Genomic DNA, 16,564 nt, shown 5'->3' with positions numbered 1-16,564 from the left:
AAACTTCACCCAATGCTTCAATGCACAACTTCGAATGCCACCCATTGTCAATGGTATTCATTGCAAAGTCTAAACATATCGTCCCAGTTTGGGAGATAAAATACTGGACCACAGAAAAAGAACTCCCCTAGCTAGCACCCGGTTCGAGCCTGGATGGACAACCTCTCAACCGGTTTGGAAGATTAGAAAAGCCAAACAACTAACAAGATCAGAATAAGACACACAATCTCTATTAAAAAGAGTGAAACATTAGTGAACTGATGAAACCGTTTTCATGTGTATCTCTTTTCAAAACTTGCTGCCAACAGCAACTACGATTCGGTTCTTGTATACATTTCTCTTTGGCTATTGTATTTTGCACATTTTTATTACAGGGCGATGCCGCAACATTATGCAATCATCAACTATAATGCCCTAAGACAACAAAAGATAATGGTACACGTATATACAGCGAACTTAACGTTCAACTGTTGCCTATGATCAATGAGGTCAGCACGATCAGGACTACTATCAGTCAGTATTCAGTAGTTGAATCTGGCATGCCATAATTTACCTTTCCACACAAGCCAAGTGACTCCTGGGCTGAGTACGCCATGCTTTGTCATGGAAGCCAGTGACTAACCTGAAGCCTGAAAACATCCTAGTAGATCCTGCATCAACCTAAAAACTTCAGCAGGAACTGCTTGAGGCTTGTTCATCTCAGATTCCTTGGAACCATTCAGCTTGCTCTGGAGTCCAGATCATTCATTTGCTGCTGTTCTCTTGCTGCTTATGCTAAAGCCCTTGGAGAATCAGTTCCGTATCAGATTCTACACTGGGCTCCAGCTTAAGAATGGTGTTATGATCTGGCTACTCCAAACATCCAACAACACCGTTACATGTTCAGAACTTTCCCTGTTAAGTTTAGTTGAAGAAGTATGTCGAAGTCAGAACTTCCCTCACATCAAAGTTCCCTTGTGGCGGACAGGGTGGAAATTCTAGTGCTGGAAACAACATTTGAAACTCCTCCAGCACCTGAATTGCAAAACATGTACAAAACAGAGAAACAAAACATTAGGCATAAGCAATCATCACTGCTGCAGTTGAAGAATGAAGTAATTGCTTAAGGATCTGTGGAGAGAATAGCTAATGGCATACATTTTCAAGAATTGGCATGCTGTACAGTTCCACAAATTGTTCCCTCAATATCTGGTTCATTTGATCAACATCACATGCGTGTACCCAAAATGAGTCATGCACCCCTGCAGCCAAAGTACATTGACCAAATGCAATATAAATAACAAAATTGAACATGAAACATAGATAAGGAAATGTAAATCTGGTACTATTTCGTACAGAAACACAGATGTACATATGAGATCTTAATTAAGAGATGCTTGTGGGCAAGCGTCAAGCGCCATATGCACACACAACATAAAAGTGATGATCTTTTCAAATCAGCATTCAAAAAAGACTTAAAATAGGAGAATAAGACATTTCTTACCAGAATAAAACCCTACATCAAATACAACACTCGGTAAGTACAAAAACATAGCTTGCCGTACATCAGCAACTATCGATCCACATCAATCCAGCGACAGAACAAAGATGCATGGAAATGTGAAAGTTGAATGTATAGACCCTTCAACATTTTCCTTCAGAAGCGGAAAAGGTCAACATCACAAGCCACTGCTGCATGTTATGTAAGTTGGAGAAAAGCAGGCATTCCCACAGCTAAGGATGAGTTTTTTTGCAAACAATATCTATTTTCAGTTTAATTTCTATAAAGATCAAGGATAATATCCAGTTTGGTCTACTTCCACTAGAATTAGTAACAAGCAGCAAAAGATTGGTTGGTCCTCGGCAGGTTCCTCCAACCTCTCTTGTTTGGGGAGGGGCAGATTTGAAAATTAGAGCCAAAAGCCTAAAACCACTACCAGGATGGTTCTGGTTTCTCTGGGCGGCTTAACCTCATTTCTCAGGTGAAACTTGAATTTAGCTTTTTCAAAAATTTGATGTTTGCGGAAATCAATCTATTCCATTTGAAATGGGAGTTCGAAGGTTGTTTATGAGCTAAACCGGTTTTTGGGGTTTTAAGATTGCTGCTCCAACCCTTGTCTCTCCCATGCCACATGATATGCAATATGAACCAGTCAATCTCAATCAAAACAAACCTGCAAAATGAAGACCAGCCTCCTTGCAAGCAATCGCTGTCATCATCATATGTGAACTATCGAGGGAGTGAACAAAATTCGGTGGAAAAGCTGCCTTTTGCCGTTGGATTGCGATCTGAAAATTATGGCATTCAAATTAGCCATAAGAATGGAAAACACACATCTAAATCCAAGAAAACACTTAACTTACCGCATCACCCTCCCGTCGTAAAGCCAGACACTGCAAGGAAGTTCGTATCTGTACAGTTGTGAAACAAAGTGTTAAAAAAGGATAATGTATTAATTAAAAGGAAATAGCTGTGGTAGGGGGAGGAAGCTATGAAGGGTGTCACAACCTTGTCAAATTACAATACCATTAACCAACTAACCAAGAAATGATTAATCAAGTGTCCATAAGATTTTAAAGAAATGGAACCAATACAATTATCCAACTTAATGTGTCTCAGTGATTCCCAGATGCATCTTCCATATCCGGAGTAAACTTTTCAAAAGGATTATTGTATGAAAGCGAAAGCAGATATGATACACAGAAGAATTTACTTAATTCACGCATGGATTAAAAAAGGGTGGGAATCATGTTGCATGCTTGGTGCCAGTGCTACCTGACACAAGTGTCAACACCAGTAAGCCAGTAAAGAGGATTCCAGAACACAGATAGTATTTCTATTTAGTAAAATAGAAAATAAAAGCAAATACTGTGCCAAAATTAGCGAGTAACATGATGCGAAATTATAATCATTTAGACAATCAAATCTGTAAAGAGAAGCAAGGATGCATAATATGATGCGAAATGGTGTACGAAAGAATCCAAATAATACTGCTTTAGTGCAATAAATAAATAGGAAAAATAGACGAAGCAGCAGATATATTTGCAGTAATTGATAAGTAACTGACCATATAGTTCTTATATTTCTTGTATGGCTGAACAACTGGAAGACCAACAGGACTCGTCCACTTGACTGGTTGATTTTTTGAAGCAATCATCTATCAGGAATTGAATGCGATCAGAAACTTTTATGCCTTAAGAACTAACAAAAATGCTCACAAGCAGGGTAGAGGTTAGTGCCACATGTATGATAAATTGGATGCTATGTCAACAAATTTTAGATAAGAAAAAGAATCATGACACTGGAGAGAAGATGGGAGTATACCTTGGCACAATCACCAAGCCACGCCATTATGCCACGGGCAGATTGGAACATTTGTCCCAGTGCATCCAAAGTTACCTTCATTAGATATTCAACAGTCACAGCATGCCCTTGTATCTCCAAAGCAATCAACAGGAAATCACAAATGCAGCAGAGTATTGATACAAGTAAAGCACTTACCCTAGTAGCATAACAGGATACATCATACAACAATTTGTCATCTGTAATCAGCCCTTTCTCTTGTAGTCTCTTAGTAATCTGCTGACGAGCACCAATATATGTGACACCATAAACTGATGTCATGACTGTCTGCTTGACAAGCTTCCTATCCACCTGTAAGCTACCAATGCCCAGGTCTTCAACTGTTTTGTTTGACAAAATAAAGTGCACAAGAATATTTCTAACAATTTAGGAACTTAGGAGGCTGGGAGAATAGGCTAACCTGATCGGCTAAAACTCTTGCTAATGAAGCAGTTGGATTAGAAGCAGGATCTTTCATTGAGTCTTCACGTACAACATCCAGTACTCTACAGTAAAATTGACACAAAAACATTGCTAATTTATACCCTCAGCCCTCAGAGGTCAGGAGTACACATAAAACTAGGATAATATGTTTCTGAATCAATGATCTATAAAGTACTTAGTTGATCATCCAATGACGCAGAAGTTTAACACTTGAGAAATTGTATTACTCGGTCACATTCTATTATGGTAATTCACCTAGTACAGAAAAGAATTACTTGATATGTGTAACACAAATTAAACTCAACAAGGTATGCTATTTCAGTTTTGAGGAGCCAAAAACATAGATTCAGGGGTCCCTTTTGTTCATTCTCGATGTTTGCCAAAAGGCCCAGAACTTAAGTTCTAATGGAGGATATTTCGTGATTTGATCTTTAAAAGGTAATTTCACGAGAATTGTGAAATGAACATTTTCACTATGTAAAAGTGAATTATATTTGTCAAATGACTTAAGATGAAAAAACATATAAATGAAAGGTACCAACTTAAATACATTCAGTACAGAACTGATATAATAACAAACAGGTTGCAAGCTAGAAGTTTTGAACTGGATGAACTATCGAGCATGTAAACCTTGTTGGTTGATCTGCGCATTTACATATTTAATTGTTCAAAGCACATCAGGAACCATAACTACATAAAAGTAACAAGAGCCCTGACCGTGACCTGTAGTGCACATAACAGATATAATAGGAAAAAATACGAGAACTAGCAAGAAGAAACCAACCTTGTAGCTATTTCCGAGTAGATATCTGCAGGTTTCTCTCCAGGAACCAGGTTGACAGCAGCCGCACCCATCTATAGCAGAACACTCATCAGTATAAACAGCTGAGCAAACTGTCCAAAGTTTACATCTGGGTTTGCATTTTGTGATTCCATGAAACAACATGCAAATGAGTGCAACTCTGTTAGCTGAGAGATTTCAAAGGCGCAATGAGGAAAGTGTTCTTTACTGGTTAGCTGCAGACAGTAAGAACTAAGAAATGATAATGATCACACTGAGGAAATGATTTGATATACTTTAAGGCTGTTTCTAGCATATCAAAAGCATCAAGGCAGTTAATATGCTTATCGACCCAGAGGATGACAAGAATCTCCAGAAACTTAATGCTCTCACTTGACCAATGCAGAAATTAGTTATTTGTTGCTTTCAAGATTTCCTTAAAGACAACAAATCTATAACTAAGAACTAACCAAAACTACAGTGGAATTTGTGAAAAAAGTCATATGTACTCCTGTGACCATCAGAACAAAGTGCAAAAGTATAACACTGACTAAATGACTACAGATAAGCACAAAGTGCTACTTCAAATTTTAATATAGCATGAGGTGCGTAGAAGGCTGAGGTTGAATTGATCTGAGAAGGTAAAATAGGAACAAAACCTACGTAGTCCCTTCCAAGAGCAGCGTAGTGTTGTAAACCATTGCACGAACCATCCTGATAACAAAACAATGGTAACCAACACTTAGATATGTCATAACAAATTTAGGCTAGCAGAAATTCTCCGATCAATGTCAAATGGCCCTTTAGTAGAATTATTGTGATCCAACTTGGTGAACTGAATTATCAACAAAAAAAAAGTATGAGAACGTCATATGCCAAATTTCTCTATAGTACAAAGCACGACATTGATGCCCTTGGTAAGCATATGACAGTAACTGTGATTAATAAGCCAGGATATTTCCCTTCCATTATATGTACATTAGAAGTAGATGAAGGAAGTGATTAAGTAAAAAAAGGAAACCCTGACAAGTGCATACTTTATTCTCAATGAATCTAAGGAAATTTACATAATGAAAGACTAGTCCAAGGATATACATCACAAATACCTGATGAATAGGCAGGTGAGAGACAGCAAGGTAAGGTGATGAACTTTCCAAGGCATCAGAAAGATCCATGCATGCAGCTAAACATTGAAAAGGATCCTCAGCATTCATCCACCAGCAGTTTCCATCAACAGGATTTGCAGCTGAATCAAATATGTCAGGTAATTGATTCTCCACAAATGCTAGCTTGCCCTCATGAGAGAACTTTTCAATGCCTCCACCATATTTGTTAGCCAAATGTATCTTCAACCAGCATAAACCGGATTGTCCTAGTCGCCGCCCTTCAGCATACTCTAGAAGACCTCGGCATAGATCTGAACCTAGGTGACTCAGATGTGGATGCATAGGGTATGCACGACCACGAAAATCTAGATTATGTGGATAATAAAATCCATCCTCCTCTCTCATTTTGCGAGCAACCTATTCATAAAAATGGAATAGGTATAGCCCTGGCAATGCCATAAAATATGAATGGACTACAGTATCTTTAAAGTATGATGAGTGATGCTTATATTACATACCGAGAGTTTAAGTTCAGTATCGCATCGCTCAGCATGCAGTTCACGATTGGTTTTCCTAGCCTTCTTCAAACTCCATTTCCATTTCTGGATTTCATCTGGATCCTCTGACTCCGGTCGTTCAGGTTGAGGAATCTAAAGCAAAAGAGAAAACAGGATACAATGTTCAAAAAAGGTAAGTAGCAGAGCATATAAACAGAGTGATCATAAAGTCAAGATTCACAGACATTAAATCAAATGCAGTCACTCACATTTCCCTTATCAACCAGCCCTGCAATGCCTCCGCCTCGACTCCAAATAGCCTCAACAACATCATGAATTCTTCTATTCACCCTCCATTTAGTACGCCCAAGGATATCTAATGCCTGTCAACATGCTAATACTTAAATGTTATTTGATTAAAGAATTATATATCACCTGTTCATTAGAAATTAAGCAAACATGACAAAATAAATTCCCACGGAATAATCATGTTAAGCATGATCTGTATGTATGGCCTTAAGAAAATGATTTTAGCTTTTGAACATAAATAATAGGAGTCAGTTGTGATAACTAAGATTTGTCCATTACACCTGCTCTCGTCAAGTTAATATTGACTAGAGCAACAGAGAATTCATATGGAGTATTTATTATAAGAACAAGAATGTTAACAAATATAAATCCACAAGTGGCATAGATAGGTGATCAACAAACCTCAAATACTCTTCGCAGCTGCTTTCTAGGCACACTCTTAATAGCATCCTTTTGATCCTTCACACCATGTGTCCGCATAATGTACGAGGGCAGAAAAAGGTGGCCACCCTTATCATAACTGAAACAAAATATGGTTGACAACAGATCATCAGATAAGTTGCAGTAAGTTTCAGAACTCAATTCATTCGTGAATAGCTTCTATGTTATCTTGATGAATGAATTACCATTAAAAACTAATTGAAAAGGCCAATGCATGAATCATTAACATACCCCTTCCATTTTTTAGGAGGTACCAGCATAGGAAGATAAGGTATATCCACATGTCTAGCCTGCAACAAATTCAAATATCCAAATAACCATGAAAAATTCCATGACACAAACAGAACATTTATCAAACAGAAAAAGGAAATCTACAATTCGACATCTCCATGTTTGACGCTTGAGAAAACCCACAGAAATAGAATGTAAACGGAATTATTTGCCATTAAATCTTTTGTTTGTCATGGTCAAACATCTATCTCAAACCAAAAAAATCAATCTGGTGATGCAAAATAAACTTACAGTGCTTTCAAACCCCTCATGCACAAGAGGGTCGCACTCTATCACCCAATGTTTCTTCTTTAGCTTCCTGCAGGTTGAAGATAAATGTCACAAAAATATCTTCATATATCTACACATGCATGCCTAAGCAAGGAAACAATGATGACAGAACCAGGTATGGCTGTGCAACCACACAGCATGCAGCAAAATTCTAGAGAAAAATGTGCAGCCCTACCCATTTTCCACTATAGGCTGTCGTAGTACATGCTTAAATGCGGGTCGAAAATCAGGAGAGCTATCTGGCGATTGATTGGCTGGTGATTGCACAAATGCTGAGTTCAGTAACAATTCAATCAGACGAGTTCCCAACTGCAGACATGGAATGAGGACTAAGTTTCAGAAAATAAGAGAAGGCCTGTGTTTCTGGTGGTACTGTGCAGAACACAAACCTTCACTTGGGCTTCCGTGCCCCATTCCTCTAATTCAATCTCCTGCTGAACCAGCTTCTGCGCTTCACTCAACTTCTGCCTCTTAACTAAACTCTTCACATGTTTCTGGGATATGGCTTGCTCCTTCTCCAATGCTGGATCATTTTCACCTTGATCTTTCCTCTTACCTTTCTTCCTACTTTCCTGAAAGAATGCCTGGACTTTGAACTGTAAAATACACACACACCGGCTTTCAGTGGACAGCCAAATCAATTTCCAGTAGGGGAAATACTGATAGGAATTAGGATAAACGGGAAATTAAGGAACTAAAAATAGCATCCAATTACTTCCTAATGATGTAACCGAACTTCAGTGCTTTACCACATATACGGAAGCTCATTTCTAACGCACAAGATGAATAACCGACTCTAAAATGAGAGAAATTCCAAACACTTTAATAGTTTCAAACTTTCAACTCTCTAAAAGCTTTGTCATATACAGACATAATACACTTCAGCTATCGCACATGTGGACAAGTAGGTTAAATTGTCATCCTCATTCAATGATCAAATTACAGGACACATATGTAATGTTGATGGATGCTATCTCAGCTAATGACCACATCACGAAACAGTTCTGAGATTATATCATTGTACCTTTTAATTTAAACTGCACATCTCACTTAATGCCCAGATCAGTTCCTTTCCCTACAATTAGCTATCCAAGCCTGACTAGCCCTCTTGTTTGATTTGTCAAATAAAAACTAGAACTGTAGGCCATCAGATGGAAAGCATAAATTCATCCTGTCCACTATCAGCAAACATTGCAACCCGTCGACTAATAAATTTGCTAAGATTACAAATCACCAATCATAGATAATGTTCCAGGCAACCATAAGTCCTGCATCGCTGTTCGTGAGCGGCTCATGAGTCACGAATGACATCAAAATGATCTAGTATTGCTCCTAGCCTCCTAAGCATAGCAGTAAGCAAGCGACTTACCTCGCGCTCGACAGCCTCGCCGATGCAATGCGCGGCCTGGACGACGCGGACACTGCCGCTGCCATCCTTGCTGGACATGAGCAGGCCCATCATCTTGTGCATGACGATGACGGCCACCTTGTCAGCGGGCAGCAGGAGCAGGTACTTGGCATAGACATGCTTGACCCGCTTGCGGCGCTGCACGTCCTGGTCCCTGGCGATGGCGTCCCGCAGCGGCTCGAACCAGCCGACGAAGAGCGACTTGACGTAGGGCAGCGCGGGCGCGAGCCTGCGGTCGAGCATCTCCCGCTCGATCTCGCGGTACTCCTCGGCCGCCCGTGCCCACGCCTCCGTCTCCGCCTTCACCTGCCGCTGCCTCAGTCGCCGGTGCTGCGCCTTCCTAGCCCGCTCCCTTGCCCTCGCCCTCTCCATCTCAGACTCCTTCTCCAGCTCCAGCTCCAATTCCAATTCCAACGCCTCCAGCTCCAACTCGTCCTGCGGGGGGATCTGGTAGGAGTCGGCGGGGGAGTTGAGGAACGCGAAGAGGTCGAGCCAGTGGAAGTCGTCAGTGGCGGGGGGCGGGAGCGGCGGGAGGTCGAGGGTGGACACCGAGGGAAGAATCGTCACGGCGGGGGGCGGCGGCGCGACGGCCGCCATGGGCGGTGGCGGCGAAAGGCGGCGGAGAAGAGCCCGCGGCGGGGGCACGCAGGCGGAGAAGGGGTAGAGGAGGAGCGGCATGCGCGGCTAGGATTCCGCTCCGGGCTCGCGCTCCAATGGCGAGGCTCGGATTGGATTGGGGATGGGAGAAGGGAGAGGGGAGCGGTGAGGAATAGGAGAGAAACCTCGGTAGAACCTTGGGGAGCGGGGAATTTCTTTTTTAACACCTATTGGGTGGCGCACACGGTTCAAAAATGCATCTCAGGTTTCAGTTTCAGAAAGCGAATGATAATTAAATTTAAATTTAAAAATTTTAAAAATTAAAAAAATTCTTAAAAAACTAGATATAATTCTAAGATCTTCTGTGAAAAAAATAAAAATAACATCGTTTGCATTATATTTTATAGGGAGAAGTTTGATAAAAAAGAAAAAAGTTGAAGCATGCGGCTCAATTATTAACTTATGTTAGGGAAAAGCTTAACATACAAACACATATTTTTTTTTTGTAGAACGTATCTTAAGAGGATCTTTAAAATTAATTTTATTTTATTTAGAGTTTTATTAATTTTTCTATAATTTTTACAAAGTTCACAAGCATAAAATTAATATGTTAAGAAATAGGACTATAATTAACTTTTTTATGTCTACTATTATTTGTCCTACATAAATCATAGCATAAATAAACTAATAAAAGTGGTTTCACTAATTTTTGAGATGTGATGGGCCAGTTATGAATTAATCTAGTCACAATACATTTACACAATATTGCATGTTACAATAACTAATTCATAAGTTCATGTATTTTTAAAAGACATAGGATCATGTATAATTTTTTATTAGTAAAGAGTAAAGTATGCATTTAACTTGGTTTAACAAATATATTTTCTCACAGAAAATTTTGAAATTTTTGTAAGTATAAATACTTTTATCATGTAGATCATGTTACAAGGAAACCAACAAAATTTGTTTCGCTTGATTTGCAGCTCAGATGAATTAGTTATTGATTTTACAAGATTGAGATAATTTTTGGATTTTTATTGAACTTCACTGAAAATCGAGAAACTCGATAAATCGAGAAAACCGAGTAGTTACCGACAAAACCGAGTGGTTACCAACAGTACGGAAAATTCGAGAAAACCGCTCGTTAAATCGAGACTGGTTACCGAGAGGCTAAATTCACGAACTTTTTCCCCAAAATTTAAACTTTTTCAAATGAATTTTGTCCAAAATTTATTCAAAATTTGAGCGGCTATCGCAGTTACCACGATTTTTTGGTTACCGCCGCAGCTCGGTTACCGATCTTCGGTCGGTAACGTGAACCCTGGTGGCGCATGCTAAAACACCATCTCACCGGATGCTCTCTCCCGTTTGCCACTAAGCCCACACGCAGAGACGACATCTCGTTATGAATAGTACCTTAGATATTTAAAAAATCCAAAAAATTGTCGATTTTTATACATTCTCTATAATTCATAAGCAACACATTTTAATTGGATTCGACTAAAAATCTAGTGTAGAATTCAAACTAAAATTCCCCAAAAGACGTTACTTTTACAACTCCTAGTAATTTTTAAGACCTCACAAAAATTCCCAAAAATATAGGATAATTCACTAATATTTGTCTAATGTGATGTACTAATTTTTAAAATTATCTCCTACCCTAAGTTATAAGGTGAAAAATTGAGTTGTGAAAGATAATTTTAGAAATTAGTACATTACATTAGAGGAATATTAGTGAAATTTCACTTGGAATTGTTGCGAGGCCTTAAAAATTACTAGAAGTTGAAAAAATAATGCCTTTTGGAGAATTTTAGTTTGAATTCTACACAAAATTTTTAGTCGAATCTAATTAAAATGGGTTGCTTATGAATTATAGAGCATGTACAAAATCGACATTTTTTTGATTTTTTTAAATCTCTTAGATACTGTTCATAACGGGACGTTTGTCCATGTCTCTGCGTCTGGGCCCGGATGGCAAACGGGAGAGAGCATCCGGTACGATGGTGTTTTGGCATGCGTCCCTTGGTAGGGTGGTAAAAAAGTAAATTCCCCTTGGGGAGCCGGAGGAGACGAGCAAGGCGAGGTGATAAGGGGGACGGGAACTATCGGAGGTAGGAGACTGTTTTCGCTGCCGTTGGATCATTTCACGGGCTATATCGGATGGGGCATGTTTCATGTAGACATGCTGGCATCCGACCGAGCAATTATCTCTACTACTACTTAAAAAATACATAATGGTTCCCGTACCGTCCTATATTCTACCTTTACCTCTACCCACCCCACGTGGCAATGATTCCCTCATTTCCCCTCTCCATCACTTCAACCAAACCTTTGAGCTCGGGCAGCAATGATGGACGCCTCCGCCGCCAGCGGGCCCTCCTTCTCTAGCATCGAGGCTCTCGTGCAACCCCCGCCCTCACCGATGGCTCCGCAGTTAGCCGTGTAGGGAGCTGGCGTCGGCCCTGGCGTGGGGTGCACCTACCGCCACCACGCGCATAGCCGAAAGCAAAAGGCTCTATTCCTCTCTCACCTTAATTGGCGCAGGATGCTCCTGGCATTTGGTTCTTTAACATAGGGTTCTTTCTCATGCTGCGGGGTTGTAGCTTCATGGCGATGTACGACATGGAGGATGTGGAGGTGGTGGTGCTGGACAACACAGCCAAGCGGCTCGGCATCGAGGGGCGCCGAATCTATGACATCATCAATATGCTCAAGAGCGTCTGGGTGAGTCTTGATTTCCTTGCTCTCATTCTTGGCACGCAATTATCTTTCTGATTGTTCCCAATCTTGATGTGCTCTCGTGTTTTAACACTTGGGACTTGGGGAATGTCTTGCAGCTTCTGTGAGAAGGGCCAAGAATCGGTATAGATAGCTTGGCTTCGAGGGAGTCTCTGCGGCGCTGAAGGAACTCAAGGTTTGGGTTGCATCCCCTGTTCTTTTCCACCAAATGTGAGTTTGACATTTGAATTCCAGCAAGATTATCAATAGTCTCCCTTTTTATTCTTTTATTTCAATCAGGAGAGGGCATTGTGTGAAATGTCTGGTTCAGCGGTGCCACTAACCCTAGAGGAATCATCTGCTGCTAATATTGGATTTCTTCTACTTGATTTGTTTGCCACTAGCCGTGCTACAAAATTACTTCTTGCTGACAGAACAAGTATCTCTGGATTTTGTGATTGCAAAGGCCTCGATTGATGAAGATGATGATAAATTGGGCGATGAGATACCAAGAGCGAGAAGCTCAGCCAATCGGTGGATAATCTGTATGATAAGCTTGGTGCACCCTGATATCGACTCATATCTGGAATAGTTGCTTCGTCGTGATCTTGCCGTCCTATTTTTCCTGGTGACTCTTATGTTTATGCGCACTGATCTAAAGTTTTGACTTTTGGATGTTGTATTTGCAGATCATAGGAAGGAGAAGTCTCTTGGACTACTCACTCAGAATTTCATCAAACTCTTCCTCACCGTGGAGGTGAGTAACAATTTGTCCCTGTAGTTAATCTCAATAGGGGTATTGTCCTTTGTGGTTTATTGTAATAGGGCTTGTATTGGGTGCAGGTTGTGACGATCTCACTTGATGAAGCTGCACGGCTACTCCTTGGAGAGGAACATGCAGAGAGTAATATGACAAGTCAGTACTTGCATTTCTTATGTTTTTCCTAGTGACTCTTATTTTTATGCGCATGTTTATGCGCACGATCTCGGAGGGTTTAGTTGAAATGAGTGCGTGGATACGATTAATATAAAAATGATTAGTCGTTTAGTGTTTGTAGTGTTTTAATAATATTAACAATGTTATAGATTGAAAGATACTTCGATGATAATGGCTGATTTTAAGAAGTCAACAATGTTATCGTGCAAATTTTCGGTTCCTGTTACAACACACAAACATTCAACTAGTAATAAATAATAAAGTCATTTTGAAAAGTTACCAACAGGGTTGGAGCTGGGTGGCAAACGACTAGGCAGGGGGGCGCTTGCGAACCACCTAGCGGCCGGTGTTGATTTGTACTCTATAACTTTGTAGACTCCTAAAAAAAGTTAGCACATCTAAAAAATAAAATAAATAAAATCAAACGGTAGCTTATATGATTCAAGATCTAGATTAGAGATAGAACATGCAAGCTCGAATTGTTTAAAGTGTGCTGCTGTGATTATGGGCCAATTTGCGAATTTTGTAAGCCTTCTATGTGTATGGGTAACTCTGAACATAGTCCAGGCACCGGCATTGACTTCTAAAATAGTATAGCAGCACCAGCAGCATTGGATCCATGTTCTGCAGAAATGCTACCTAATGGAATCGTATAAAAATTTCGCTTGCAGTATTTGTTCTCCACACAGTTGTTTGAGAAGCTTCCAAACAAATCATCTCAAGCATTTTCAACTGCGACACTCAGCTGTACAAAAACGGCCAAGTTTCGTTGCACATGCAAGCAATAGTTGGTCTCCTCCAACTTCCGTTACTTCCATGGTTCCATTTCGCAACTGAGCGGCAGATATGAGATATCGATGAGTGGCTCAAGGTAGAGTTGAGGAGATTCCAGACTTCGTCCTCTGTATTTTTCTGGTCATATTTGCTGACCTCGATCACCTCCCTCATGACAAGAGTCAGGAACAGACAATAGAGTAGAGTAGGAAGTACTGCTTGGTAAATCTGCAGCAATCCACAAGTACATGAGCTGTATGAACAAAGTGCTGTATGAACAAAGTGGCATGCTAGTGTGGCCTGCTGCTGCTGTTCAACCTGACATTGAACAGATTGAATGCATGCAGGTTCAGTAAATGTTTATCTGTCCAGAAATGTCGAGATCCAAGAGAAAACCTTACTCTGTTCATGAAAACTGAAAGTGTTTGTCCTTCAAACAAAAACTGAAAGTGTTCCATCTTAAGTATCTCTGAACGTGGCACTCTGAACCTGTAGTCTCGTTTCAGAACAGTTGTCCTGATTATCGACAACAACTGAAGGAACTGTCGTTACCAAGAACATAAAAAGGCTCGTGTTGCTTGCTTGCTCGATCTGCTCTGTTGTGCAGAGTTCTTGTTCTTCTCCATTGTATTTGTACCTTACTTCAGAACAAAGCTCGACTGATCAGGCAATTTTTGGTGGAGATAACATGCACACCTTGATTCCTCATGCATGTTATCTCACTGTTTCCCTATGTCCTAAGCTTTTTATCCACCCAAGAAATTCTCACATACACGAGGATTTGAAGGTTTTGCAATCAATTTCGTCATCACCTTATTCTCTAAAAATTTCAGCGCATTGTTCATCTCCTCTCCAAGCTTCCCCTGTGGATTTCTTCTCCAACCGAAGGTCATCATCCCCCAACAAGGACTTAAGTAAGTCCTTAGGGTTTCCTTCAGTAAGAATACGGGTTTGGTTGGGTAGGATTCACGTTTCGCAGCTGTGAACCATGAATGGCGGAGTAATGTCGAGTTCTTAGGGTGTTAGAGCTAAAAGGATATTGAATGAGGTGAAGTTTGTAAATCGTGTTGCTAGAGTGAGTGTGGTAGGTCTAGAACCATTATTTTAGTGCCAATGCATGTTTATAGGGGTTAGGATTCAACATGCAAATCGAAACGATCTAAGTTATTCGCAAAACTTTGTATTATAGAAGGTATTGGAAGTTCCGGTTTTAACTCGAGTTAACCCAACCCAAAAGCCTCGCCTGAGCCGAAGTTTTTGACCTGATCGGAAGTTCCGACCTTGGGATCGGAACTTCAGATTGAATAGAGTTGCAACCCGAGATCCCATTTTTTGAGAGTGCCGGATGTTCAGGCCAATACCGAAGTTCCAACCTTAGTATCAGAACTTCTGATTAAACCTTCCGATCCTAATATCGGAACTTCTGATTAAACATTTTCCTAACCGAGCGTCCATAATTTCAAAGGTTCAGAAGGTTTGATGGACCGAAAGTTCCGACTTCTAGGCTGAAAGTTCCAATCTAAGTCGGAAGTTTCGATGTTACTCGAATTGCAAAACTTCTTTGTTTGTTCATGTGTCATTATATTCTTAACTTGTTGTACCGCACCTCATTCATTTTGCACCTTGTAGTATACATCTTAACATCTCATTCATGTTCATCACATTGTACACGTTCTTCTTTAGTAAACAAAGGACCGGAGGGTAACGTGGGCGTGATCGAGGGTGATCCGGATTTCATTGTTGTGGATTGTGATCAAGCTGAGCACCAAGGCAAGCATCTAAGCATTTTTATCCCATTATTTTGGATCCTATATTGTGTAAAGTGATAAATTATGCTTTATGTAGGTTGCATTGTCAATAAGTCGTACTCCCTCCGTCCCACTCAACAAGGCATACAAAATTTTACATGCTGTCCCACGCAATAAGGCGTGTGACTGCATCCTCTCCTCTTTTCCCGGATTTGCCCATGCTAATGCAGCTGTGTTGCTTTGTTATGCATGCTGAGAATAACTGCACCATTAACACATGCATGCTGCATGGCGCCATGCATATTCTAGCCTTTACTCCCTCCGATCGGATGTGAGCCATGCATGTGCTTGTGTTGCATGACGTTTTTTGGTTAGCCAATTCTTTTTAAGAGCACGGACGCGGAGAGCACGCACAAGGAAGAAACCATGGAGGAAGATGGCAAGCTGAAACGGGCGCGGACCAAGCTTGACGATGGCGACAGAGAGCACAAGCATGCGGTCGTCGATCTCATGGATGGCGAGGACAACAAGCAGAAGGGCGCGCTCACTGTTGTTGACGACGGCAAGGACGGTCAAAGGCCGATGCGGACCGAGCTCAACGATGGCAGAAGAGATAAGAGGAGAGAGTGGTGGCAGACCTGTGATCTTCATGGCTATTTATAGGAGTAAAATGAAATTTGAATGTCAAAATTTTGTAGCAATGGCGCCAAAGCAAAACAAGTTGCAGAAATGTTGCTATGGCACGAAGAAAGGGAGGGAAAAATTATGCATCTCGCGAGGAAATGGAGGAAAAAAATTCTGCAACTCCCAACGGCTGCATGCGATGGCTGCATGCAACGGCTTCGCATGTGCGTGGAAGACCAAGCGAATTCTACATGGAGCACTGCATGCATTCTGTGGATATATTAACTAAGCATGCGA

General features: G+C 40.7%; 1 protein-coding gene and 1 pseudogene across 1 annotated transcript; one reads left to right on the top strand and one right to left on the bottom strand.

Annotated features, from left to right (window-relative positions):
* Positions 1-214: 214 nt before the first annotated feature.
* LOC133883402 (DNA-directed RNA polymerase 3B, chloroplastic-like) lies at positions 215-9,663 on the bottom strand. Its single transcript, XM_062322720.1, has 19 exons — positions 8,831-9,663; positions 7,851-8,057; positions 7,637-7,770; positions 7,423-7,489; positions 7,132-7,190; positions 6,862-6,979; positions 6,420-6,533; positions 6,172-6,303; positions 5,654-6,070; positions 5,211-5,261; positions 4,551-4,621; positions 3,744-3,828; positions 3,482-3,634; positions 3,305-3,379; positions 3,048-3,137; positions 2,344-2,391; positions 2,154-2,268; positions 1,138-1,241; positions 215-1,014 (listed from the first exon to the last, which is right to left on the bottom strand). The coding sequence occupies exons 1-19, from the start codon at positions 9,545-9,547 to the stop codon at positions 904-906; spliced, it is 2,868 nt and encodes a 955-aa protein (XP_062178704.1). The 5' UTR covers positions 9,548-9,663; the 3' UTR covers positions 215-903.
* Positions 9,664-11,816: 2,153 nt separating this feature from the next.
* Positions 11,817-16,306, top strand: LOC133930058 (E2F transcription factor-like E2FE; annotated as a pseudogene).
* The last annotated feature ends 258 nt before the right edge of the window (positions 16,307-16,564 follow it).

The sequence above is a fragment of the Phragmites australis genome, chromosome 10 (genome assembly GCF_958298935.1).
Source record: "Phragmites australis chromosome 10, lpPhrAust1.1, whole genome shotgun sequence".
Taxonomy (NCBI): Eukaryota; Viridiplantae; Streptophyta; class Magnoliopsida; order Poales; family Poaceae; genus Phragmites; species Phragmites australis.
This window is presented reverse-complemented; position numbering and strand designations above follow the sequence as displayed.

What these genes read in the sequence shown, in the direction of transcription:
- LOC133883402 (XM_062322720.1), bottom strand. Translation starts at nt 9,547, where the DNA reads ATGCCGCTCCTCCTCTACCCCTTCTCCGCCTGCGTGCCCCCGCCGCGG. An exon ending in CTGCTCTTGGAAGGGACTAC is followed by an intron (nt 4,622 to 5,210) that starts GTAGGTTTTGTT and finishes GTTCTGCTATAG; the next exon opens with ATGGGTGCGGCTGCTGTCAA. An exon ending in TACGACGGGAGGGTGATGCG is followed by an intron (nt 2,269 to 2,343) that starts GTAAGTTAAGTG and finishes CATAATTTTCAG; the next exon opens with ATCGCAATCCAACGGCAAAA.